Source organism: Lupinus angustifolius, chromosome LG15, assembly GCF_001865875.1.
Source record: "Lupinus angustifolius cultivar Tanjil chromosome LG15, LupAngTanjil_v1.0, whole genome shotgun sequence".
NCBI lineage: Eukaryota > Viridiplantae > Streptophyta > Magnoliopsida > Fabales > Fabaceae > Lupinus > Lupinus angustifolius.
Window position 1 is genome coordinate 13,619,502 of NC_032023.1, and position 26,664 is coordinate 13,646,165.

Consider the following 26,664-nt stretch of genomic DNA (forward strand, 5'->3'; position numbering starts at 1 on the left):
AACTTTAATACTTAAATTCAAATGATAATGGGGCACATCATGAGTTATCTAGTACAACATTAATATTCAGTCTTTGGCCAAAAATATTAACTTGAAAGTGATACACTCAATGTAGTAATCAAATATTGATAATCAGTCATGTCAAACAATAAGCATTCCTTTGGACCGACTTACTATTCACATGGAAAACCGTATGAATATTACAAATTTATTGCTAAAAGTATGTTTATAATTTGGGCCAAATAATAATCTTCCTTTGGGCCATTCATTATTCGCATAAAATCCAAATATACAATTAGCTTGATATTTCATATCAATCACTAATGATACTCTTGTTTGCGGTCAAACATTGATCATAATGCATGTCAAATAATAAACCTTCCTTTGGACTGATTTGTTATTCACATATGCAACTTTATAATAATCACATGTTTACCATCACATGTGTGTATATAATCCGGCCAAATAATAATCTTTCTTTGAGTCGATTAATACTCGCATGAATACATATATGCACTAGTATTTGACATTTATTATGAACAATTCACAGAAAAGATGTCACTTTGGTGACTTCATATTTAATAGATTCACTTAAAAGGTCAAACAATTTTATTTTCTAAAATAAAAACCATTTAGTTGAGTTTGATTCAACATAACCTTCATCCAAAATTTATATTATTTATAATCACTTATAAATACATATATCTATTATAACCTATTGGTAGTATTACATCATTTACATCACAAAGATCTGCATTTCGAATTTTAGTGATGTTCGTTTTGAATTTTCCATTAAAAAAATATTACAATTCTATAGATGAGTAAACTTAACACAACAGACTGTCCAAACGAAAACAATATTACAACAATAGCAAGCCCTTAATAATGCAATTAGCCATCAACCAATCCAACAAATCATAAGTGTTGCAACCATTTAAACAAACAAGTTAAATAATATATAAAAAAACAAGACGTGTTCACATAATAGACTCATCACAAGATACCTAGCACAACATCAATTTCTAGTCTTTGGACAGAGAAATTATTTTGTAAGTGGTACTCTCAACGTAATGATCAAATATTAGTAATTAGTTCTGTCAAACAATAGTCTTTCTTGGACCGACTATATTCACATGAAACAAAAACTTTATAATTGTTACATATTTATCATCACAAGTATGTTATTATTTGGCCAAATTGTGTCTTCCTTTGGGTCGAACACAATTCGCGTAAATAATCTCATACTCATCTGCATAATTTTAATCAATATCCACACTAGAGGTTACTTTGGCAACATATTGCATCAATTAATTCAAAAATAATTACTAGACAAAAGGTAAACAATATGAGTCCATTATAAAAAATATATAATCTTGGAATTAAAACATTCAGATTTGATATTTTTTATGATTAACAAATTTAATCTCACAATATCATTTCAAATCAAAAAAGATATATTACATATATATCAGCCCATAAAAATGGATGCAATCTTAATCAAATGCAAAATAGATCCAGATTGAAAAACATAAAAATATATACAAATCCTTATCGAACTTCCAAATCGAATATGATCTTGCATATCTTAAAACATATATGTAACAATATATGTATATATATATACTAACTTTACTCAGTAATTCCAGACATCACAATAATCCCAAGCTGGAAACAATTACATATGAATATATGTATATTTTAATTCACGATATATATACAAGGTCATGAATTCCATATTGTATATGTATAAAAGAAAAACATCACTTCAATTATATATACTTTAGCAAATTTCAAAATTGTAAAGTGACAAAAGTCAATATCCAACAGTAGGGCATTAGTGCACATATAATATACATATTGCATAACAGAGTCATAAATTTAATGTAATGTTCATGCACATATATGAATATATACTTCAACACATGTTGCAATGATTCATAATACAAAATACACATAATTCAAATAAGTGGAAACAGATAAAAGTTATCTTCATTATTCTTAAATACCCAATTTTCATAACTAATAGCGGAAGCATAAAAATCTTGAAGTTTAAAAAATTAGGGTTCATAAAAAATTGGGGGAAAACATCTTTAATTGAGAACCATAAAATTTAGAATCTATAGCTCAAATATCACTTCTAGATATTTCCTGATGATTGATGAAATACCAATACTAGGATCTTAAATCTCATGATTCTCACACATTATATATAAAACAATGATACAATGTCATACCTGAATCCATGAATCCATGTTCTCCAATCTACTCATTTGATATACCTTTTGAGAGAATTTTGGTATGATGTTCTTCCTCAACCAAATCCTTAATTCCTTTTGGGACCTTCGTTTTCTCTCAGATGGGGAGAAATGAAAACTATTTGTGATGTGGTGTATTTGGGGACCATAACATTCCTTATGCGTTAACTTCTAGGGTTCTCATTATCCCCTATGTATTAACCTAATGGGTATCAACCCATTAAGCCCATATCTGTTATCAGCTTTTAGAAATCTAAGGGGAGCCAGTAATTAGATCACTTATAATGTAACCCCGGAAATAAAAAGTTAATATCATTGTATCAAATATATGATTCTCACCTTAATTAGAAATTATTAACATAAAAAACTCTAAAAAATATATAGTTAGTTTTTATCTTACTTGACCGAGTAATTCGTCTTATCTTGACTATTGTGGATCACCTACTACATGAATATCATTTTAACAATGAAGACAACCAAATAAAATTATGTAATAAAATAGAAGATAATTTCTACCAGACAACATATTGATCTATATCGAAAATAAAATAATTGAAAATTTTACCTCTAATCTAGTCATTCTAAATCAAATATTATTGTTCTCTATAAAGTTTAGATCAAGATCCGCCACAGTTTAAATCAAATATTATTGTTCTCTCTAAAGTTTAAATAATTGAAAATATTATCCTGTGGGATAAGATATAGGAGAGAAGAATCAAATTTGTGTATGGTAATGCATCTACGTACCTTTGGTGATGTGTCATCTTTTTTAACTTCTCATTAATTACGAGTGAAGTAACAAGTGGTTTGCATTCACTCATCTTTAACTTCTTATGTAGTTCTTTTATGTATGTTTTTATTGAATTCCATATAGTTTTAATTAGGGGTGTAAGCGGTTCCGGTTTAAACCGCGAAACCGATGAAACCAAACTAAACCAAACCGCAAAATGTGGTTCGGTTCGGTTTCGCGGTTCGGTTCGGTTATTTTTTTAAGGAACCGTTTATGTTCGGTTCGGTTTATGGTTTTAGAAATTTAGGAACCGTTAGAACCGAACCGCATATTAAAGAAATATATACTAGGGATTAAGAAATAATATTTTTATTATATATATTATTAGTTACTAAATTGTTTCATAATGTCTTATGATTTGGAACCTATTTTCCAACTTTTGTGATATTGAGTTTGAAACCAACATATATCATATAGTTATACATGTATTGTTACATGTGTTACTAATTATGAAATGTAATGTTATAAATGTAACTATTATATATTTTACTAATTGATATATATGTTACTAATCATGAAGTGTATTGTTATATATGATTCATAATTTTTTATAATAATAGTAGTAATGTATATTTTTTTATAAAAAGTAAATGTAAAAACCGTGGAACCGAACCGAACCATTCAAGAGCGGTTCGGTTCGGTTCTTATAGTTAAAGTTGCGGTTAATTGAGCGGAACCGAACCATATGTTTTTGATCGGTTCGGTCACTAAAATGCACCAAAAACCGAACCGAACCGAATTTTTACACCCCTAGTTTTAATTGTTGTTGTTGCAGGCAGGTGTTAAGTTTACTAATGCTTAATTGTTACTAAAGCTTCAAGTCTCAGCATTAAAACCTTCAAGAGTTAGCAGTCATGCTAAAGCTTCAATGATTCTACAAGTTATGTCTGATGCACAAACCAATATGGGTCAAATATGTTTTACAATACATCAAGAATGATTCTGTTTTGCAGCAAAGCTCTTTTAGCACATGTTAAAGTTAATTAAGCACATGTTGAATTAGATTAGTTACAAGCAGTTAGATTGGATTAGTTAGCCTTGTTTTTTTGTTGCTTATTCTGCAAGGCATGTGGTTTGTTCTATATAAGGGCTTGTCATTTGTATCAATCATCAATGAAAATACACATCAAATTCTTCATATATTTCTACATCTTTCTCTTCTTTCATAATATGGTATTAGAGCTCTCAATCTGAGAGTTTTGCTGCAAGAATCATTCTTGCATACCAACATTCCAAATCTCACAAAATTTTGCATCAAAACCACTCCATTCCACATCAGAAGCAATGGATGTAGAGTCAGGAGAGAGCCAACAAACACAATTCAACATGGACATTATACAAAATCCATCCCGCCCCTACTATCTTCACCCTGGAGAAAATCCAGGTTTCCTTCTTGTCTCTCACCCCCTGGATGGAAGTAACTACCACTCTTGGAGCAAAGCCATGCGAAGGACACTAATCTCAAAGAATAAGTTCAAGTTCGTGAATGGCACACTTACGACACCACAAGAAACTGATCCAATATATTATGCTTGGGAGAGGTGTAACAACATGGTTGTGTCATGGATCACAAGGTCCTTGACACAAAAAATAACTCAGAGCACTATCAACATAGACAGTGCCAAAGACCTTTGGCATGACCTTAGAGAAAGGTTCTCAAAGGGTGACCATTTTAGATTTTCTGACCTCCTTCAAGAAATACATTACATAAAACAAGGGGACAGAAGTATATCTGCTTACTTCACTGATCTTAAAACACTTTGGGATGAACGTGAATCCCTAAGACCTATGCCCACCTGCATTTGCAGAATTAAGTGTAGTTGCAACTTCTTGAAAATAATCATGAACTATAGGGAGTCAGAGTATCTGACATGCCTGCTAAAAGGCCTCAATGACCAATATGATATTGTCAAGGCACAAATTCTTCTATAGGAGCCACTACCACCAATTAATAAGGTGTTCTCCTTGATCATCCAGCAAGAAAGGCAGCCAGAAGGGACAAGTTATGGAGAAAACAAGGTTGCAATCAACAATTTCAACTCAAATAAGCCTTGGAAGCCACAATTCAACAAAACCAATGGAAAGAGCAACATGAATTTCAACAATAAAGGACCAAGAAGATTTCAAGGAACTAGAACTAGCAATTTCAAAAAAGGCTATGCATCATCGAACAACAAGATTTGCACCTTTTATGGTAAAGAAGGACATACTATAGAGACATGTTATTCCAAGCATGGGTTCCCCCCAAATTTCAAATTTAAATTCAAGGGACTGGCATGATTAGCAACATTCAGACAAACCAAATTGTTGATAATGGGCAGAGCAGCAAGGAGTCTAAGGAATCCATTGTGGGAGATCAATCAGCTCGGCTAAGTTTCAACCTTGAACACATGATAAATCAATTTAGCCATGAACTCATTGATCAAGAGCATAATGCTACCTCAGGTAATTCTCTTAACAAACAAACTTAGATTTTAGATAGTGGGGCTACCGACCATGTGACAAACAATTTACATAACTTTACTGAATACAAGACTATAAAATCAATCCATGTGAAATTTCCTAACAACACAACCATCATTGTAACACAATCAGGAACAGTCAAACTTAATAAGAACATTACTCTTTTTGATGTTCTGTATATACCTGGTTTTAAATGCAATCTGATATCCATTCATAGACTTGCTTTGTTCCATCAATGCAAGTTAGTACTTAATAAGGTTTCTTGTCTTATCCAGGATACAATTTCCTTGAGGATGATTGGTCATGCTAAGATCCACAACAATCTCTACATATTAACACATCATGATCAACAATTAGATAGAAACTTAGACACCATTAGTTCCATAGAAAAACATGACATTTCTTGCTTTGATCTTTGGCATTTTAGGTTGGGGCATCCCTCACATAATGTTCTTAAAAACATGTGCAAATCTTTTCCTTATATGCATTTTGATTCAAATAAAGTTTATGAATATTGTCACTTGGCCAAACAAACTAAACTCCCCATCCCTCACAGCATTACACACACCTCTCACCCCTTTGAGGTAATCCATATGGACATTTGGGGACCTCTTGGTGTCCCCACCATTCATGGACATAAATACTTTCTCACCATAGTAGATGACTTCACAAGACACACTTGGATAGTCCTTATGATAGCTAAAAGTCACACTAGGCAACTTGTCAAGGATTTTGCAAAACTGATATCTGTTCAATTCAATTGCAACATTAAAATCATTAGGACTGATAATGGCCTTGAATTTTCTATGCCTGATTTCTATGCTCAATTAGGAATTTTCACCAAACAACATGTGTGGAAACACCCCCAACAAAATGCTATTGTTGAGAGAAAGCATAGACATATCTTAAATACCACTAGATCTCTCTTGTTTCAATCTAACTTACCTAACTGTTTTTGGGATTATGCAGCCAAGCTTGCTGTTCACATCATTAATAGGTTGCCTAACCAAACATTAAACTTCAGATCACCCTTCCAATTACTCTTTAACAAACAACCAGACCTCAATCATTTGAAGGTCTTTGGAAGCCTATGTTTTGCCTCTACATCAACTTCAAATAGAACTAAACTGGAACCTAGAGCCAAGAAATGCATATTTCTTGGCTACAAACCAGGGACAAAGGGTTTTATCATTTTTGAATTGCTCACAAGAAACATTTCCATCTCTAGGAATGTTATCTTCTATGAGCATGTGTTCCTTTATATGCAACATCATGAACCTCAAATCCTGACTCATGAACCAAACTGAGATCATTTCTCTATCTTTAGTCACCCTATCTATCAACCCACCATTCCAACTCAAGATATCTCACCCCTACTACCTACTACATTTATTTCCCTAGCACCTGAAACACCAATACCAACACCCCTTATTACTAAAGATTCAGTCATCCAGATTGATCCACCCATTGCAGCTACTAGGAGATCACACAGATCCATCCAACCACCTACCTACCTTAGAGATTACCATTGCAATTTGTTAACTAAACACAACCACACCACTTACTCTACCATCAAACACCCCCTACACAAGGTTTTGTCCTATCATTCTCTATCCACCACTAACTTCCATTATGCCTTATCCATTTCAACCAACATTAAACCAAAGACTTATAAACAGGCCATCCAATCTGAGGATTGGATCAAAGCCATGAAGGCCGAACTTGCAGCTCTAGAACAGGACCAAACTTGGACCCTTATGCCTCTACCACCCAACAAACAAGCCATTGGGTCAAAATGGGTTTATAAGCTAAAATTCAACTCTGATGGCACCATTGAAAGGCACAAGGCCAGACTTCTGGCTAAGGGATATACTCAAACAGAGGGCCTAGATTTTTATGAAACTTTTGCTCCTGTTATTAAATTAACCACAGTAAGGCTGCTATTGGCAATTGCAGCTTGTAAAGGATGGTTCCTACACCAACTAGACATAAACAATGCATTTTATCATGGTGATTTGAATGAGGAAGTCTATATGACCTTACCTCAAGGAATTCAATGCTCTGCACCTAATCTTGTTTGCAAATTAAATAAATCCCTATATGGTTTAAAACAAGCTAGTAGACAATGGTTTGCCAAACTCTCTAATGCCTTGATTTCTTTGGGTTACACACAATCTCATCACGATCACTCACTTTTTACCAAGACACATAATTCCTTGTTTACTGCTTTATTAATATATGTGGACGACTTAATACTTGCTGACAATAATATTCATGAAATTCATCTTGTAAAAACACACCTCCATCAACACTTTCAAATTAAAGACCATGGAAACTTAAAATACTTCCTTGGTCTTGAAATCAACCAACAATCTAATGGCATAACCTTGTGCCAAAGGAAGTATGCACTAGATTTACTCTCAGATACAGGATTTCTTCACTCAAAACCAGTGCCTACACCAATGGTGAAGTCCACTCGTCTATCTCAAAATGACAGCAGCCCCTACCCTGATCCTGCTCTGTATAAGCAACTGGTTGGGAGACTCTTGTATCTAACCAACACTCGCCCTAATTTAAGCTTCTCCATCCAACAGTTAAGCCAATTCATGGCCAATCCCCCCATGAATCACTATAAAGCCATGACAAGAGTCTTGTGATACATTAAAGGTACTCCTGGCCAAGGTATGTTTTATCCCTGCGATTCTGTTTTACAATTAAAAGGTTTCACTGACTCTGATTGGGAAGTATGCCCTGACACCAGAAAATCCATCTCTGTTTTTTGTATTTTTTTTGGGCAATTCTCTTGTAACTTGGAAATCAAAGAAACAAAACACGGTTTCACGCTCATCCTCTGAAGCTGAATACCGTTGTTACTTGGGCTTCTGAGTGTTGTTACTTGTTACATAATTGAAAACATGAAGATGGTAAAAACTTTTGAGAAGAAGATATGCATTAATCTTTTATCACTTTACAAAATAATTTACATCGCAATGGTCGCAATCTGCATCACAACGGCTAAAATGAACTTATTCAGGTTCAGAGGATGAGCGTGAAACTGTGTTTTGGGCTTCTGAGTGTTGTTAAAAATTGGGGCTAAAAAGTGCAATTTTAGTGAAATCATGACAATCAAACACGAGTTTAGGCCATTTACCAAAAAAAGTGTTGACTAAGTGCACGAGTTTAGGCAAGTGAACAGAACCCGTGGCTGAGAAATGTCACACCAAGCAAACATATACTGCCGAATACCACGTCAAAACCCATTTTCTATGATAGGAATAGGGATCCTCTTTCAAATAAAACCATGTCTCTATGTATCATAAAATTTCTAGCAATCAGGTCGTCTTTAGTAGAAACTCTGTTTAGAAATAATTTCCATGGAAAAGCTACCACCTTGGGCCTACCTGCTCATGGGGTGTTTCTATTTGGTGTTTATATTTGGTGCACATTATAACAAGAAACTTAGATACAATATATAACATTGGTTACTCTACTCTATTTCAATACTAGACAATGTGGGACTAATACAATAACATATTTCAATCATTTCCAACATTCTTACTATGTGAAAGCTATGAATTCTTAAGATTCATATACACATGGTTTCCATGATAAAATTCACATGTGGTATCAGAGCATTGTGTTTAAGAAGTTATAATTTTTCATTAATAATAATTCGATCTTAACTGATATCTTAAAATATGTTCTTGAATGTTTCAAGAATACTCAAATATGTTCTTGAATGTTTAAAGAGAACTCAAATATAATTATTTTCGTACCATAACAATAATAAAGAATGCATAAACAAAAGATAGAACTATTGATCAAATATATTAGAAACATAACATATGTTTCTTCTATTCGTTATGTTTCCTCTATTTTAGTTTCTATTTCCTCTTTTTTCATGTATGTATATATATAACATTTAACGTTTTATATTAATATATATATATATATATATAAATAAATAAGAGGAAGCAAATATATGTTTATATATACGTAGGAGAGAATATATATTATATATACTAGCGTGTTGACAAGTACTCTCATGTCTGTCAACTCCTTTCCTATTGTTTATAATGTATAATTTATATAATATAAATATCAAATATAATTATTTATGTTAGATATTTATAATTTGGAGTTGAACATTTTTTATTGAGGTAATTATACAATTCTATTATTTAAAAATTGAACATTCAAATAATTGAATTACTTACAATTATTATAGGTCATTTTCCTTTATGAAATTATACATGTACCTTAGATATCTATATTCAATCAATACAATAATCTAACTTAAATGAACCAGTAGTGGAATTATATATTTATATTTGTACATGAGTGGTTATACCGGATATGTGGTTTATTGAGTGTTTAATAGAAATATTAATCTCTATTAAACAATGATCTTATTGAATCTGTTTTATAATTTAGTATAGAATTATATGTTTTACGGTCCTAATCAATTAAGTATTGTATAAATAAATTAAAATATATCAATTAAAAATAAACATAAAAACAAATTAAAAGTTTCAATCTCATTTCCTTAGAAAAGTTATTATATGAAACAAAATTAGTTGATCTAATTGATCCTCACTCATTGATCATGTATTAATGAGATATTTAATCAATTTCTTCTTTACCTCATATCAATGGTACATATAAAAAGGAAAGATTGGTAGCGCTAATAGTAACTCATAGTCTTTTAGTTTTCCAACCATATATATATATAATGATTAACAATTATTTGCAATTTAATTTTCATTGGAACATAAAATAGTAGTGAAAACATGAGATTTAAAAGGAGCTCATATTATTTCTCTTACAAATAATGGTTATTTCATACCAACAAATATATACATATTTTGACTTTATAATTTACTATATAGAATTATATATACTTCATGATAGTAGTTATCTTTCAATTGATTATGTATATTTTTTACATTAGAACCAATTATAAAAAAGTCAGTTGACTCATTGGACTTGTGAGCTTTTGAAGGGCCACCAACAACAAAAAAACCAATTCAATATTTTTTGTTATACCACCAATTATAACACCAAAGTGGAATGTCAATGCATCATATGTGTTGATTGAAACATCCTCATATTTTGATTCGGGAAGTATTTTTCCAACAACTTCACTTCCCGGATGAACAACACATTTTAACAATTAACCAATGTAACAACATAACTTCATTAACATAATATATTATACTTTTGTAGCACCTTTGGTGCATTGCTTTATCTTTTTTAAAAATATCATCCTAAAATAATATAGTGGAAAGAACAATAACTAAAGGTGTGTTATACTTTCAAATTGTATAATTTAGGCAACAATTTCTTTGAATATGGTAGTTTTTGAAAAAGTAACTAACGTGCATTTTTTTTAAATTAATTCAAATGGGAGGTTTTAAACGATTCTAAAAAATATGGTTAAAAAGTAATAAAGATGATAGTTTTTAAAAACTATGTAATAATGTAAATGAAGGGAACATTGTGTATATAGTTTTTTTGTAGAATATAAAAAATAGTGAGGATAAAATAGGGAACTATAAATCACATCATGAATAGTTAGTTATTTTATGTTTTTACTTTATAAGTAGTATAGATATATAATAGTTAAAGAGAAATATTATATATATATATATATATATATATATATATATATATATATAACAGTGAATATATATATATATATAATTAAATTATAATTTCATTTGAACTTTTGATGCAATTGTTTCATAAATATGTATATAACTTTATAATTATATGCAATTTTGGGAGTCATAAATATGTATAATATCATAATTTGTTAGATGTTTGAAATTATTATATGATAAACTTAATTATCATCAAAGTGGTTAAATCTTTATGTTTATTTAATTCCAAATTGTATGTTCATATTTCATTTGTTTGGAATTATTGTATAATAGATTTGTTAATCACCAAAGTGGTCAAATCTTTATGTTTATTTAATTCCAAATTGTATGATCACATTTCATTTGTTTGGAATTATTGTATGATAGATTTGTAATCACTAAAGTAGTCAAATCTTTATGTTTATTTAATTCCAAATTGAATAATCATATTTTATTTACTCATTAATTTGATACTAAGAATCATACAACAATTATTGGTTTATGAATAAATTGAAGTTCATTATTATAAAACACTTAAGAATCATCTAAATGTTGATTGTTTGTACTTATAATCAATGATCATAACTGTTGGTAGTATAAATGCATCATTAATTATATTTATATATCCAAATATAGTAAAAGTTTCTAATATATGTATGTATCAATTCCAAATTACATGAATTTCTTTTAGTATCATTATCTCTAAATGATATGTTGATGGATTACCCAAATGTAGACATTAATATACACTTACGAAGTAGTCTGAATTAATTTAGCATGTAACTCAAATCCTTAATGTTTTTTGTTTAATTTTATTGATTGCAGTACATGTTGCTTTGGATTCGCAATTCTCATTTGTTCCAACTTTCAAGGGACTTAAATTCTCTGAATGAAGTGAACAAATCCAATTTTACATTGGGGTAATAGATTTGGATTTGTCACTTAGAGAATATAAGTCAAGTGCTATTACTAATATAAGCATCGAAGAACATAAAGTTCATTATAGAAATTGGGAAATATCAAACAGATTGAGTCTAATGTATATGTGAATGAATATTGCTAGCAACATTAAGTCAGCTCTTCCTAAAACTGAAAGTGTTAAATAAATGCTAAAGTTTGTAGAAGAGCGCTCCCAAACTGCTGACAAGTCTCTTACTATGACACTAATGAGTACATTGACCACCATGAAATTTGATGGTTCTTATACTATGCATGAACATGTCACTGAAATGACAAACGTTGCAGCAAGACTTAAGACATTGGGAATGGATGTGGATGAAAACTTTCGTGTGCAATTTATACTAAATTCATTACCCTCTGAATATGGTCCTTTCCAAATGAACTATAACACTATGAAAGATAAATGGAATGTGCACGAATTGCATAGTATGTTAGGTCAAAAGGAAACAAGAATGAGGAGTCAAAGAAATCATTCCATCAATTATGTTAATCATCAAGGAGCTAGAAAGAAAGTCAGTAAGAAACATGACAAGAAAGGGATGAGACTCTTAAAGATTAACGAGTCATCTTCTCAAATCCACAAGAAGGAACATCATGATAACAAATGTCGATTCTGTAGAAAGATTACACATTTCCAAAAGGATTGTCCAAAACGCAAAGGATGGTTTGAAAAGAAAGGTGAGCCTAGTGCTTATGTAAGTTTTGAATCAAACTTAGCAGAAGTTCCTTATAATATTTGATGGATTGACTCTGGATGTACTGTTCATATTTCTAATACTATGTAAGGACTCATTATGACCCAAACTACAAGACCAAATGAAAATTTTGTCTTTATGGAAAATAGAGTGAAGGTTCTAGTGGAAGTCGTCGGGACTTATCGTTTAATCCTTGATACTGGACATCATTTAGATTTATTTGAAACCCTTTATGTACCTAATATATATATGAATTTAGTTTCTTTATCTAAATTTGATGTTCTTGGGTATTTTTTTAATTTGGTAATAAATGTTTCAGTTTGTATAAATATACTCATTTAATTGGCAATGGTATATTATGTGATGAATTATACAAGTTAAATCTTGATAATCGTTTTTCTGAAACACTGTTAACCTTGCATCATAACATTGGAATTAAGTGTGACATAATTAATTAACGTTATGCTTACTTATGACATAAACGTTTGAGACATATTTCCAAAGAAAGAATGAAAGGATTAGTAAAGAATGAATTCCTACCGGATTTAGATTTTACTTATCTGACTATATGTGTGGATTGTATTAAGGGTAAATAAACAAAACACATAAAGAAAGGAGCCACAAGAAGCACTAAGTTTGTTGAAATTATACACACATATATTTGTAGACCTTTTGATGCTAACTCTTTCAATAAGGAAATATATTGCATTACCTTCATCGATGATTATTCACGTTATTGACATATCTATTTATTGTCTGATAAATCTCAAGTGTTAAAAGCCTTAGAGATTTACATTACTGAATTTGAAAGACAATTAGATAAAAATGTAAAAATTATCATGTCTAGTCGAGGTGATGAGTATTATGGAAGATATGATGAAAATGGACAACATTCAGGCCTATTTGCTAAATTCCTTGAAAATCGTGGCAAATGTGCACAATACACAATGTTAGGTACACTGCAACAAAAGGGTGTATCAGAAAGGCATAATAGAACATTCTTGAATATGGTTATGTGTATGTTGAGCAATTCATCTTTACCCTATTCATTATGGAGTTATGCTTTATAGACTGTCATGTATTTATTAAATAGAGTTCTTAGTAAGGCAGTTCCAAAGACTCCTTTTGAACTATGGATAGGAAGGAAATCTAGTTTAAGGCACATGCATGTTTGAGGATGCCCGACGAAAATTAGAATTTATAATCCACAAGAAAAGAAACTGGATGCAAAAACAATCAGTGGTTATTTAATTGATTATCCAGAAAAATCAAAGGGGTATAGATTTTATTGTCCAAACCATACTATAAGAACTATTGAATCTGGGAATGTTAGGTTCATCGAGAATGATGACATTAGTGGGAGTGAAACATCATGTAAAGTGGAAATTCAAGAAGTGTGGGTACAATTTCCATTTACTTGTGTCCTTAATAATGTTCTTCCTCAAGTTATTGAACCGATTAGTAATGATGGAGAACAACAAAATAATCTCATTACTGAAAATGAAGTTGATGAACCTGTAGTAGAAGAATCGCAAGAGATAGCATTAAGAAGATCTCAAAGAGAAAGACCGTATGTTATTTCTAATGATTATGTGGTTTACCTACATGAGTCAAAATGCGACATAGGAATTGAGAATGACTCAGTTATGTTTTCACAAGCCATAGATAATGATAATGTCGATAAATGGTTAAATTCCATGAAAGATTAGTTAAAATCTATGAAACAAAATGAGGTTTCGGACCTTGTTGAGTTACCAGAAGATTGCAAAACAGTTGGTTGTAAGTGGGTTTCAAAACCAAATGTGATTCTTATGGTAACTTAGAACGTTATAAGGTCAGACTTGTAGCAAAAGGCTAGACTCGGAGATACGATATTGACTATAAAGAGACATTTTCACCAGTCTCTAAGAAAGACTCACTTCTGATTATCATGGCATTAGTGGCTCATTATGATTTGGAGTTACACCAAATGGATGTGAAAACTGCCTTTGTAAATATGGATTTAACAGAAAAGGTCTATATGGATCAACCAATGTGAATCATAGAGAAAGGAAAATAACACATAGTATGTAAACTTAAGAAATCAATATATGGACTTAAACAAGTTTCGTGGCAGTGGTATCTTAAGTTTAATGATACTATTGTATCCTTTGAGTTTAAGGAAAAGATTGTTGATCGATGTATATACCTAAAGGTCCATGGGACTAAGTTTATTTTCTTGGTTCTATATGTTGATAACATCTTGCTTGCAACTAATGATCTTGGTCTTTTAAATGAGACTAAGATGTTTATCTCTAAAAAAATTAAATGAAAGATATGGGTGAGACAAACTATGTGATTGGAGTATAAATATTTTGTGATAGATCACAAGGACTTTTAGGCTTGTCTGAGAAAGCATATATTAACAAAAAAATTAGAGAGATTCAGAATGGATAAATGTTCAGCATCTCCCGTTCCAATTTATAAATGAGAAAATGGAAGAAACTCCTTAGGCATATATAGTTGGGAGTTTATTATATGATCAGACTTGTACATGACCAAGTTTTGCAGTTGGAATGTTAGATGGATACTAGAGTAACCATGGTTATAACATTGGAAAACTGCAAAGAAGGGTTTGAGATATTTGCAAGTACAAATGATTGCATGCTTATTTATAGGATATCGAATCATCTTGAAGTGATTGGATATTCAAATTCAGACTCTGCGAGATGCATAGACATTCAGTTATATGTTTATTAACTAGAAGAACTATCTCATAAAAGAGTGTGAAGTAGATTGTCATTGCGGCATCCACTATGAAAGTTGAATTTGTGGCATGCTTTGAGGTCATAGTTCATGTTAAGTGGCTACAGAACTTTATTTCAGGACTTGGATTAGTCGACCGTATTGCCAAGCTGCAGAAAAATTATTGTGATAATTTTGTAGCAATCTTTTTTTTTCTAAAAATGACAAGTATTTCAAATGTGCTAAACTTATAGAGTTGAAATATTTTGTCGATAAAGAAGAAGTTCATAAACTCAGAGTGTCAATTGAGTGTTATTAATAAAGTTATGTCTGCTAATGAATGTTGAACATTATGTTATTAATAAAGTTTCAATGTTTGACATTCCAAGCTCACTAATATTTAAGTTTCTGATTAATATTTTATTTTCACACTTATGTACACATGTGATAATGGTAATGTTGAAAATAAAATTTTCTTTCTAAATGACATTATTATATGATTCTCATTTAATATGTCATGTTATGAATAAGACTCATATAGTAGTACATGGAACGTAATATATTGGATAAATGATGTACAACCGACATGACTCTTACTAGTTCTTGTTCTTAAACATGACTTCTAATTTAATGAATATGGAAAATATATTCTGATTATGCGCATTATGTTTGATGTTTATAAAATCATGAATTGTATTGTCACATGAGCCAAGTGGGAGAATGTAAGAAATGTCTCTAATGACATGAAGAGATATATTACTCCTTTGTTTGAATGACATAACTCTTGAATAAAGAGTTATCAATGAAATCGTAAGACTCTTGGGAAATAGTCTATATATAGTGTTTGATGGAAGCATTATACTCATTTTAGAAAAAGGACCTGGAACATTGTTCATATCTATGCCTAGAAAGTTTGTCTCTATCAACCATCAATAAAGTAAGAGCATAGAAAGGAAGGGAAAGAGATAAAAGTGTTTCTCCTAGTTCGTTCAGCCATCCAAAATAATCCGGTTATTCGGTGGTTCCCTCCTGATCTTGATTGGATTAAATTAAATTCTGATGGGGCTTTCTCTGCCTCGTCAAATATGGCAGCTTGTGGTGGGGTGGTGCGTGACCATTTTGGGGCTTTCATCTTCGCTTATTTGAGACAGTTGTTGTTCTGTGGTTCAAGCAGAATTGTGGGGTATCCTAATTGGTTTACAAATTCTTCATCAGCGGGGCTTTGTAAGATTTGTATCGAGTCCGACTCGGCTTCTAGTATTCTTTTGATTGGAGCCGGCTGTGAGTAGACCCATCCCTGTGTTGTTTTGGTTCAGCAGATTCGAGCTCTCCTATCTTCCTTTCAACAAACTTCTTATGGCCACATCTTTAGGGAAGCAAATTATGTTGCAGATGATTTTGCAAAGTTTGGCCTTAGCTTCGACCATAATCTTCGTATCTTTGATGTAGCTCCTTCTTTTTGTTCTGTTAATTTGCTACTGGACAGCGCCTCCATAGTTTATTGTAGGGAACTTTAGCTATTTTTTGTCTTGCTCCTGAGCTTTTGCTCCCTTTTGTATCACCGGAAAAAAATATTGACGAAGAATAACACAACATTTAAAAGAGGATCGTGTCGTCATAGGTAGAGGTAATCTATAATCATTTTTACTATGTGAAAGTTATGAATTCTTAAGATCCAGTTACACATGGTTTCCATGATAAAGTTTACGGCTCACACACAATGGCGGATCTTGAACAAAATTTTAGAGGGGGCAATAATATTTAATTATAATTAATTAAATAAATAGAAAAAATTTCAAATTTAAATGGCTAACGATACCAAAAATAAAATATTGTCATTGACATATTAACCTAATCTTATTGCTCATTGAAAGTCACACGATAGAAATTTTGGACAATATATATATATATTATCAATGCATACATAATCTCTTTCATCAAGTGTAAAATCATTATGAAGTCATATTATTATGAGCAGCCACCAACATCTAAACATGCAAGAGAACTTGATTCATTATATATAATTTTTTGAATGGCTACACAAGTTGCACTATATTTATTTATCTAGCCACAAATTAAAGAAATATATGAGCTCCCACTAGTATTTCGATAAAGACATTATTTGGGTGTAGGTAAAAAAAGTATATCTACTACAGAAAATTTGTATTTCTATGTGTCACATTTTATAATTTGAAAGTTTAATAATGAAATATCTTTTTGGCCAAACGTACTAAGTGACACATGAAATAACACATATTCTGTAAGACAACAAATATGTTTCAGTAGAGTAAAAAGTAAAAAAATATTTTAAGAAAAATAAAAAAAAAATCCAGGGGGGCAGCTGCCCCCACCTGTACCTTCCATGCTCCGCCCCTGCTCACACATGAGATGAGATTAATAATTTTTTTAAGATTAATATTACTTGATTGTTAATTAATATACGTGTGCACGAAATTAAGCAAAGACTTTTTCAGGGAAAAAATACCCAAACTGTAAATCATTACAAGATTAAATCAATTTGGTAGTTTATTAAAGAGTGACTTATTCCTTATTCTTAGCCTTGTCCTTATTCATTGAAGAGGTAAATTAGATATGATCTTATTTAGATTAATAAACGTGAAAAGACAACAGATCATTTATACGAAAAAAATGTAAAGGTAAATAAAAAATTTATTGATTGTGATGGTTATTGCATGAATTTCTATTATATTAAATTTTTGTTACAATTATATTAGTTATTTAACCTTTGGATTGTACAAAGAGGTAAAATTTAAACAAAAAAACATGTTTTTATACATAAATACACATAACACAATAGGTTCAAATTCTAAAAGTGAATCTCCGAACTAGTTTAGTCCATACAACCACCTCACCAAGAATTGAAGTCAATGTACCTTGAGAAAAAAAAATATAGATATATATATATATATATATATATATGAAAGGACAGTGTATTACTTTTATGGGAGCACTAATGGCGTTCCCCTATTTTGTACCACTTAATATGATAAGAGATATGATTGATAAAGAAAATATTTAATAATTGTACTTTTAACTTAAATAATTTTTTCAACCAATCAGAGATGGTGGTACATAGAGTGATACAAAAAGTAGGACACAACTCTTAAATTTTATACATTTTTAATGTATCCAATATTCATGTTTAATTATTATTAACTCTTCAAAAAAGTAACACAAATGAGAAATACATTATATACTGAATATATATAAATCTTTATATTAACGATATATTAAATTTTAAATAAATTCACCAAACTGGAATGTTATACCATATTAAAATGTCATGCTGGCCGGTGCGGCATCGGGAACAGGTTATTTTCTGGTTTTTGAAAATTTGGTAGGGTGTCACTTAGAGCACCCACACTAGTGAAAAAAGTTAGGTTCATAGTTAAATAAGAATGTTCTTTTTCCAATTTCACCATTAAAAAAGAGTTGTTCTTGTGTTTATTTAGTAACAGTGAACAAAATATGCTTATAGTTGATATAGCACTAAAAATGAAAAAAAATGTTATAAGAGAGAACAAATCAATATTAAATGAAATAAAGTAAAAATGAAGAAGATAAATATAGGGTAGGTTTGTGGGGTTCATTTAAGGCGAAAAATAGAATTGCATAATTGAAGATAATTTTAACTTAAGTTGTTTAAGTTGTTAAAATATATAAATAAATATAAAATAATTAGTAAGACATATTTAAGAACAAAAAATGGATGCACCATCATGAATGATCTACCAACTAATAAGAGAGTTAGAGAGGAAAACACAGCCAGAAATGTTCGCTGTGTAAGGACAACATATATAATTGATTGTGTTCTTTTGAGATGGAATGATAGATTATAAATAAAAGGACTTGGTAAACTACATTTATTATAAAAAGCAATTATCAATTAAATTCAAAATCTTAAAAATGTTCCACTATATAGTGTTATATACACGGAACCTTTTTCTTTATACATACTTGGTAGTCAATTATGTAATCTTTTAATCAATTATTCCACCTCAGAAGAGTATAGCCAATTTTATATAAATTTTGTGATACAAAATTAATGAGAAGATTTGATGCATATATTTATGAAAACCAGACAGCAACAATAACAGTTAATCGATTAATTGTATAGTTAATCGATTAATTGGGTAAGTATTAATCAATTAAAACAACTGTTAATCAATTAATTGGTTAGAAAGTCAAGTGAAGCATTGGTTGAATAATTATTGTAATTGGCACATTTTGCACATTTCACACATGTAATTAATATCTTAGTTAGTTTGTTAAGAGTTTGTTTAGTTGTTACTTGTATCACAAACTATCTTTGTATTGTGTATATAAGCACATGACTTGTAATCCTTTAATCAATCAATGTAACTTTGAAATAGTTGAGCTTTTGTTAGTCGGTAGTTAATTTGGTTAGGGTAGTTAGTGTTTTCTTCCCTTTATACAGATGATTCAATGTAACTTTGAAATTCAATTCAATAACATTTTCTCATTCTTTCTTGTTCATCGAGAATCTCTCTTATCCATGTCTCCTACTATTTTAACATGGTATCAGAGCTAATTATTTCTCTTTGATTGATTGCTCCCACTTATCATTCTTCAATTCCAAGATTCAACTTTATCACCCAATACATCCTTTATCACCTTGTAGAGACCTTCAAACTTTTCCTTAAGTTCTTCTAGTTGCTTCTTTTCATCTCCAGTATCTACGAGTGGAAATAATGGTCAACTTCCAAATGAAAGTCCAAAGAATGTTCCACCATTTGCATCCACTGGCAATGCTACAATGTAGATTGATCGTGCTTCTGGAAAGATTGGTTCTTTGCAATTGTAATTTGTTTCTGAATGGATGACACTCAAGATGATGATACAAGATATCTCCCTTGGCCAAGATATCTTCTCTACACGTTCTTTGGTTCTATGACTCGGAACAATAGTTATGTTGTTTTAATATGATCAAAGCAATATGATGCTACTGCAAGAACTTGTTATCTTTGTCAAGAAGGGGAAGTCCAACAACTTGAAGAAGATAGGGAAGACCAAGAACAACATCAAGAAATAAGAAATCATGCAACAGTGTGTGCCCAACCATGCACAGTGGTCGATCATCAAATTAAGGAAGCTATATCACACTCTTTCGTTTATTACCCCTAATTATTTTTCATTTCTTTATTACTCTAGTTTCTTTACCTCACTCATTAAACACACAACATTATATTGTGTAATTTTTTTCCTCATTGAAACAACATATAAGGATCAAGATTAAGGTGCATTTTTTTTCTCTCTTTCATCCGTTATGATTGGTTTGCTTCTGTCAAAAAATGGTTAAGCATCGGATGAAATTGCTTCTGTCAAATAGTGGTTAAGCTTCAGTATTGCTTCACGTTCAAATTTCAAGACTGAAAGATGAAGATTCGCTCACCAGCAAGAGGAGATATTAGAGTATATCATTATATTTAACACAATTTTTTCAAGCTTGGAATGCTTGATACATTCCAGCTTGCGAAGAATGTTAAAATAGTTGAACTTTTATTAGTCGGTTAGTTAATTTGGTTAGAGTAGTTAGTATTTTCTTCCCTTTATATAGATGATTCAATGTAACTTTGAAATTCAATTCAATAACATTTTCTCATTCTTTCTTGTTCATCAAGAATCTCTCTTATCTATGTCTCCTACCATTTTCACAGCATATAAATCTCAAGAAAATATTAAATATATCTGACAACTCGTTATTAAGTGATAAGATTAAAAATAAAATAAAACAAGGTAAAATTTATTTAAAAATAATGATAAGATTTATTGCATATAAATATTCCGGAACTTGCTATTAGTTTCTTTGCAAGTGAAATTGAATTATATGAGAATATAATCCAAATCAGATATAAAATGATCAACTGAAATGTATAAAAGAGGTATAATAATTATATGATACTCACGTCATTTTATATTTATCAGGTAATTTTATAAATAATTCTAATTTAATTAGTTAGTTCCTTAATTTTCAGCTAGTTTTATAAGATTTTTCTTTTGACTGCTCTCTTATCCTCTAATATACGAAATAGAGGTCAAATTAAAGCAAACAAACAAAAAATAAATGAATATTTTTCTATATGCTTCTTTGTAAATGTTGCTTTTAGTACATTTTTGTTCCATTGATATTCTCACAATTTAAGATAATATTAATCATTCATATATTAATTACTCTTATTTTTATTATAATGGAGAGAAAATAATAATAAAGTAAAATGAAAGAGAAGTTGGAAATTATGATATGAATAATAATAATAATAATTTTATTAAATAAAATAATTCAATAATCTTTTTTAGATATGTGTGAATCATGTTAATGACGAGAAGAGTGCTAAATAATGGCATGCGATAAGTCGTAATATTGTAGGCATAAAAAAGGAAAATGTTATTCTTTTATAAACCTTTATACCAAAAGAAATTCACATATATTATAAAAAATATTTTTTTTTTATTAATGATTGATCAATAAATAACATATGTCAATTTCATGTAGTAAGATGATATATAAAAGGAAAATAATACATTTTTTATAAAAAAATTTAATTGTAAGAAGATGACATTTGCTACAAAGTGATAATGATTGATTTATAAATGACATATATTATTTTCTTATATGTAAGAGGATTGATTTAATATTAGAATACAACATCATTCTATCCATCAAGAATTGTAATATCATTGTCAACAAAAATTTATCTCAACGTGAAAAACAAGGGCTAGGTAATAGTTGAGTGACCATATCAACTCTCCCACTTTGAAAAATTGCCTCAATTCAACTCTAATTATCTTAAACAAACATTGTCAATAGGCACACACACGTGAAGGCTTAGACAAGTTCCAAACCCTTGCTTTCAACATACTTATAATTCACACGCTTCCTTTCTCTTTATTTCACACCACTCATTTTCTTTAGCCTCTTGAAATTCCCATCTTCAACCTCATTGGCTCTTCTAACACACACTTATCCATTTTCCATTCTACCAATACCACAAGTCCACAACACCTAACACCACCAGCGCCATTGGTTCCTCAATACCCACCATAAAACGGCGCCGTTTAGAATTAAAACTGTGGCCAAACCCAAACCCCAAGTATTATTTGATTTATTTCTAGTACCCTTCGTGTCTTAATTAAATTACCCATCAACACACACCTTATCCTTTTTGTCTTAATATCCTCTGATTTTTCGCCAAAGTTTTCTCTTTTTTTGTTTTTCTTTTATCCTCACCTTACAAACTTCTTCAGCTCCTTCTTGCTAACCCTTTTATCATTTTTTGCTCAATTTGAACAAAAGGGTGTTCTACCAATAAATAAAAAAGGGATCTTTTTTGGTGTGGTTTTTAAACCCACTTATGATTTTGCTTCTTGAATCTTGAAACTTCTTTTATGTTATGGCTTTGCCAAACCCTTTCAATGATATGTTGGAGAACCCAACAATATTGGGTGTGTTTTCAGGTATGGCCATGTTTCTGGGACCTATATGGTTAGCATTTTTCATTGGTCTCATCGTTGGGTGGTTGTGGAAACCAAAATGGGCGAGTTTGGGGAAAGAGAAATTGGCTAGTTCTCTGGCTAAACCCTTTGATTTTTGTTCACCATCCTCATCCTCATCTTCAAAGGGTGTGTTTTCACCTTTGAAGGGTTATTCTTCATCTCCATGCCTTAATTCTATCAAAATGCAATCACCAAATCCTGAAACTTTGGTTGTGGATAAGGGGATTGATAAAAAGGCATCTACTTCATCAGCATCTGTGAAATGTGATGGTTCTAGCAGGTATTTTGTATTTATCCACTATTATGTTGTTAGGGTGAAAATAGTTGTGGAAAATTGTATTTATACTTGAAATAATTTATCTTATTTCTTGATAGGAGCTAGGATGTTTGTTCTTATCAGTTTGTGGAATTAAGATGTTCAACACTAATTAGTCTACTAAATCAGTATGAATACATCCATAAATTGATATTGAATGATTGGTTCCTATGGATATTTTATGCTTTTACTATCAACATAAGAGGGATAGGGTGGAGATATGAAAATTAAAATTTTGACATTCAATTTGTAACCTTTTATTATACCTGCATTTAAGTTTTATTATTCTAGTGGAATAAATGAATTGTAAAGTGGCATGGTTCATCAAATCTTGTTTTAGTACTTTTGCCAATTAGTATAGCAGTGAAATGCAATATAAGTGAGCTCTATTATTGTTTGTTTTGTAGTCATGTAGTTTTGTGCTTCTTGCACGTGTTTTTGTTGCAAAGCATTGAATTGAGGGTTTATTTATTACTTCGTTGTACTGTGCAGTACGTTAAGTTCCAATGAAGACATATCCAATGCTTGTCCAATGGAGGATTTACATCATTTATATCAACTTGTGGAGGAGAAAGATGGAGGTCTCCCTTGGATACAGATGATGGATCGTGCTACTCCCACCATGAACTACCAAGCATGGCGTAGAGAGCCAAAGGTATGATATTTCTTGGCAATTTTGTTAATTTGAAGATTGTTTGTTTACTTAGTAGATGATTGGTGTCACTATTATCTGTAAAATCTTGTGTTTTACGCAAATGATCTATTTGATTTATTGATTTTTTTCATGTTGTGTTGTCAGGATGGTCCACCCCAATATCGAAGTAGTACAATCTTTGAGGATGCCACTCCAGAGATTGTGAGAGACTTATTTTGGGATGATGAATTCCGGTCTAGATGGGATGACATGCTTGCAAGCTCGACAACCTTAGAAGAGTGTCCCACCACCGGAAACATGAAAGTGCAATGGATACGAACGGTGCAAAACCTCGACTTGATTTATTAAGTCTAGCCATTTCTTGCCTTAGTTCTGTGTGCTTATGTTTGTTAATTCTTTGCTGTACAGTTCCCCTTTTTCTGCAAAAACAGAGAATACATAATTGCTCGACGCATTTGGGAATCAGGACGATCATACTATTGTGTGACAAAGGTATGAAAGAAAATATACTTTATTAATAGCAATATTTATATACATTATCATGCATGGTGGTTGTATTTCAATTAAAGAATCTTAACTTTGTTATTACCCCTTTTGACTCTCTTCTTATTATATGTTTAATTTGTTGTATTTAGGGAGTAGATTGTCCTTCCATTCCTAGACGTGACAAACCGAGACGTGTTGATGTCTACTATTCAAGTTGGTGCATTCGAGCAGGTATACTTTACTTTGACATCCCATTTATTGAATTACTTTAGTTAAATAGTTTTACCCATGTGACCTAGGTATAGATCAACTACAGGGTCCTGTTTAAGTTTAACCCACTTTTTAATTCGGTTATACTTTCATGAGTTGACTTGTTAAGACTAACTTGTAGTTTGTATACAGTGGAATCGAAGAGAAACAAGGGCCAGTTGACTGCTTGTGAAGTATTGCTCTTTCATCATGAAGAAATGGGCATTCCATGGGAAATTGCAAAACTTGGCGTGAGAAAAGGAATGTGGGGAACTGTCCAGAAGATTGAGCCCGGTTTAAGAGCCTACCAAGAAGCTAGAGCTTCTGGAGCTCCACTTTCTCGGTCGGCTTTTATGGCTCAGGTAAACACAAAGGTAAATCCTGAATACTTGCAATCAATAGGAACAGCCGAAAATTCACCAGAAATTGAAAATGTGAGCACTCCCGAGAAACCACAAGGTGTGAATGTACCGAAGATGCTAGTCATTGGTGGTGCTATTGCTCTTGCATGTAGTATTGATAGAGGACTGGTGACCAAGTATGTTATATTTGGTGTTGCTAGAAGATTTGCTAATATTGGTAGAAGATAGTTTAGAAAAGAGGTAGAAGCAATCTCTAGAAGGCTATGGTTACTTCTAAAGAATTTATCTTGGGAGAAATCATGTAATGAAATGAGAGAGTCAGTGGGAATGAGAAAGTTTGGTCTTGGTGGTAAAATGAGTAGTTGTTGAAGTTTATTTCAACTTTTTGTTTGGGCAATGAACAATTATTGGTCCAGAGTACAGAATTTGGAAATGCTGCTATGACTGTATAATCTTAGTAGCATCAATAAATTATAATTTTACTCAGATCTTTCTATTATTCAATTGTTACTTATTTTGTAATGTGGGTCCAATACGTTTCTGAATTAAGTAAACCTCTTTATTAATGACAAAAATCTATCAATTTTGATGAGTTTTGGTTCTTAAAATATGATGAATTTGGATCTCGTGAATTCACCAAATCACCATCACATTGGAGGGGTAGTTAAAATTCTTCTTATCATATGTAAGAACTTATCATGATTGATTATGGAACCCACTTTTTTTTATAAGAAATAGCTTCTCTCTAATGCACATGAAGAATGCAGACCCAATTTAACTCGGTTTTGTTCATGATTACCTTGCAGCATCAAGAGGTAGGTATGCTCAAAATGATTACCAAATTAGGCTTTTCCTTAAAGCAGTGATAGACGATATTTTTGTTTTTACATTGGTTTTTAACAAGTATCTCTGTATGCTAGCTCATGATATTATTCATGAAAAGGGTTCATTTATAGTTGTAAACTAGAGAATTCTATATATCTTATATTAATATATATTTTTTGTAGTACCAGAGGTATTTCTTCACCCTTTTTATAAGAAACTAATCATTTTTAGGTGCGTAACTGATATTTCCAACAATTGTCACTCATAGAAATCAAACTCTCATCTTTTAGTCATCGTGAAGATATGACTGGATCTTAAAGCACTATTAATTAATTAAATATTACAATGAGAGGGATGAATTTATTGGATGGCAAGTTGCAGCCGAGGTGAATTTATTGGATAGCAAGGGATACACATGATCCAGCTTATTCCAGCCTATAAGATTAAGTACCCATAGCTCTAATTTCTAACACCCTCTGGAACTGAGAGTGCTTGACCACGCTGTGAAAATATGGACTTGCAGTTAACTTCTGAGCAATAATAAGGACCGAGTGGTCGCAAGATGTTCAGAGAGGACTCCTCTCCATTGATGAAGAAGTGAAGTGCTATATAAAAATAAAGAAAAACAATAAACATTAATATTTGTATCTTTTTTTTTAAGGGAATGGAGTATCTCTTTGTAAGGAGATAAGTTATCTCCTCCTGC

General features: G+C 31.2%; 1 protein-coding gene across 2 annotated transcripts; it reads left to right on the plus strand.

Moving 5' to 3' along the window:
- LOC109328377 lies at nucleotides 22,435-25,620 on the plus strand. 2 transcript variants are annotated; one of them, XM_019561817.1, is made up of 7 exons: nucleotides 22,435-23,345; nucleotides 23,874-24,036; nucleotides 24,181-24,357; nucleotides 24,445-24,528; nucleotides 24,672-24,753; nucleotides 24,925-25,450; nucleotides 25,502-25,620. In XM_019561817.1, the coding sequence occupies exons 1-6, from the start codon at nucleotides 22,963-22,965 to the stop codon at nucleotides 25,359-25,361; spliced, it is 1,326 nt and encodes a 441-aa protein (XP_019417362.1). In that variant the 5' UTR covers nucleotides 22,435-22,962; the 3' UTR covers nucleotides 25,362-25,450; nucleotides 25,502-25,620. The 2 variants fall into 2 exon arrangements, with proteins under 2 accessions (XP_019417362.1, XP_019417361.1); XM_019561816.1 differs by having other exon boundaries at nucleotides 24,925-25,447; nucleotides 25,501-25,620.

What these genes read in the sequence shown, in the direction of transcription:
- LOC109328377 (XM_019561817.1), top strand. Translation starts at nt 22,963, where the DNA reads ATGGCTTTGCCAAACCCTTTCAATGATATGTTGGAGAACCCAACAATA. An exon ending in AAATGTGATGGTTCTAGCAG is followed by an intron (nt 23,346 to 23,873) that starts GTATTTTGTATT and finishes TGTACTGTGCAG; the next exon opens with TACGTTAAGTTCCAATGAAG. An exon ending in AAGTGCAATGGATACGAACG is followed by an intron (nt 24,358 to 24,444) that starts GTGCAAAACCTC and finishes TTTGCTGTACAG; the next exon opens with TTCCCCTTTTTCTGCAAAAA.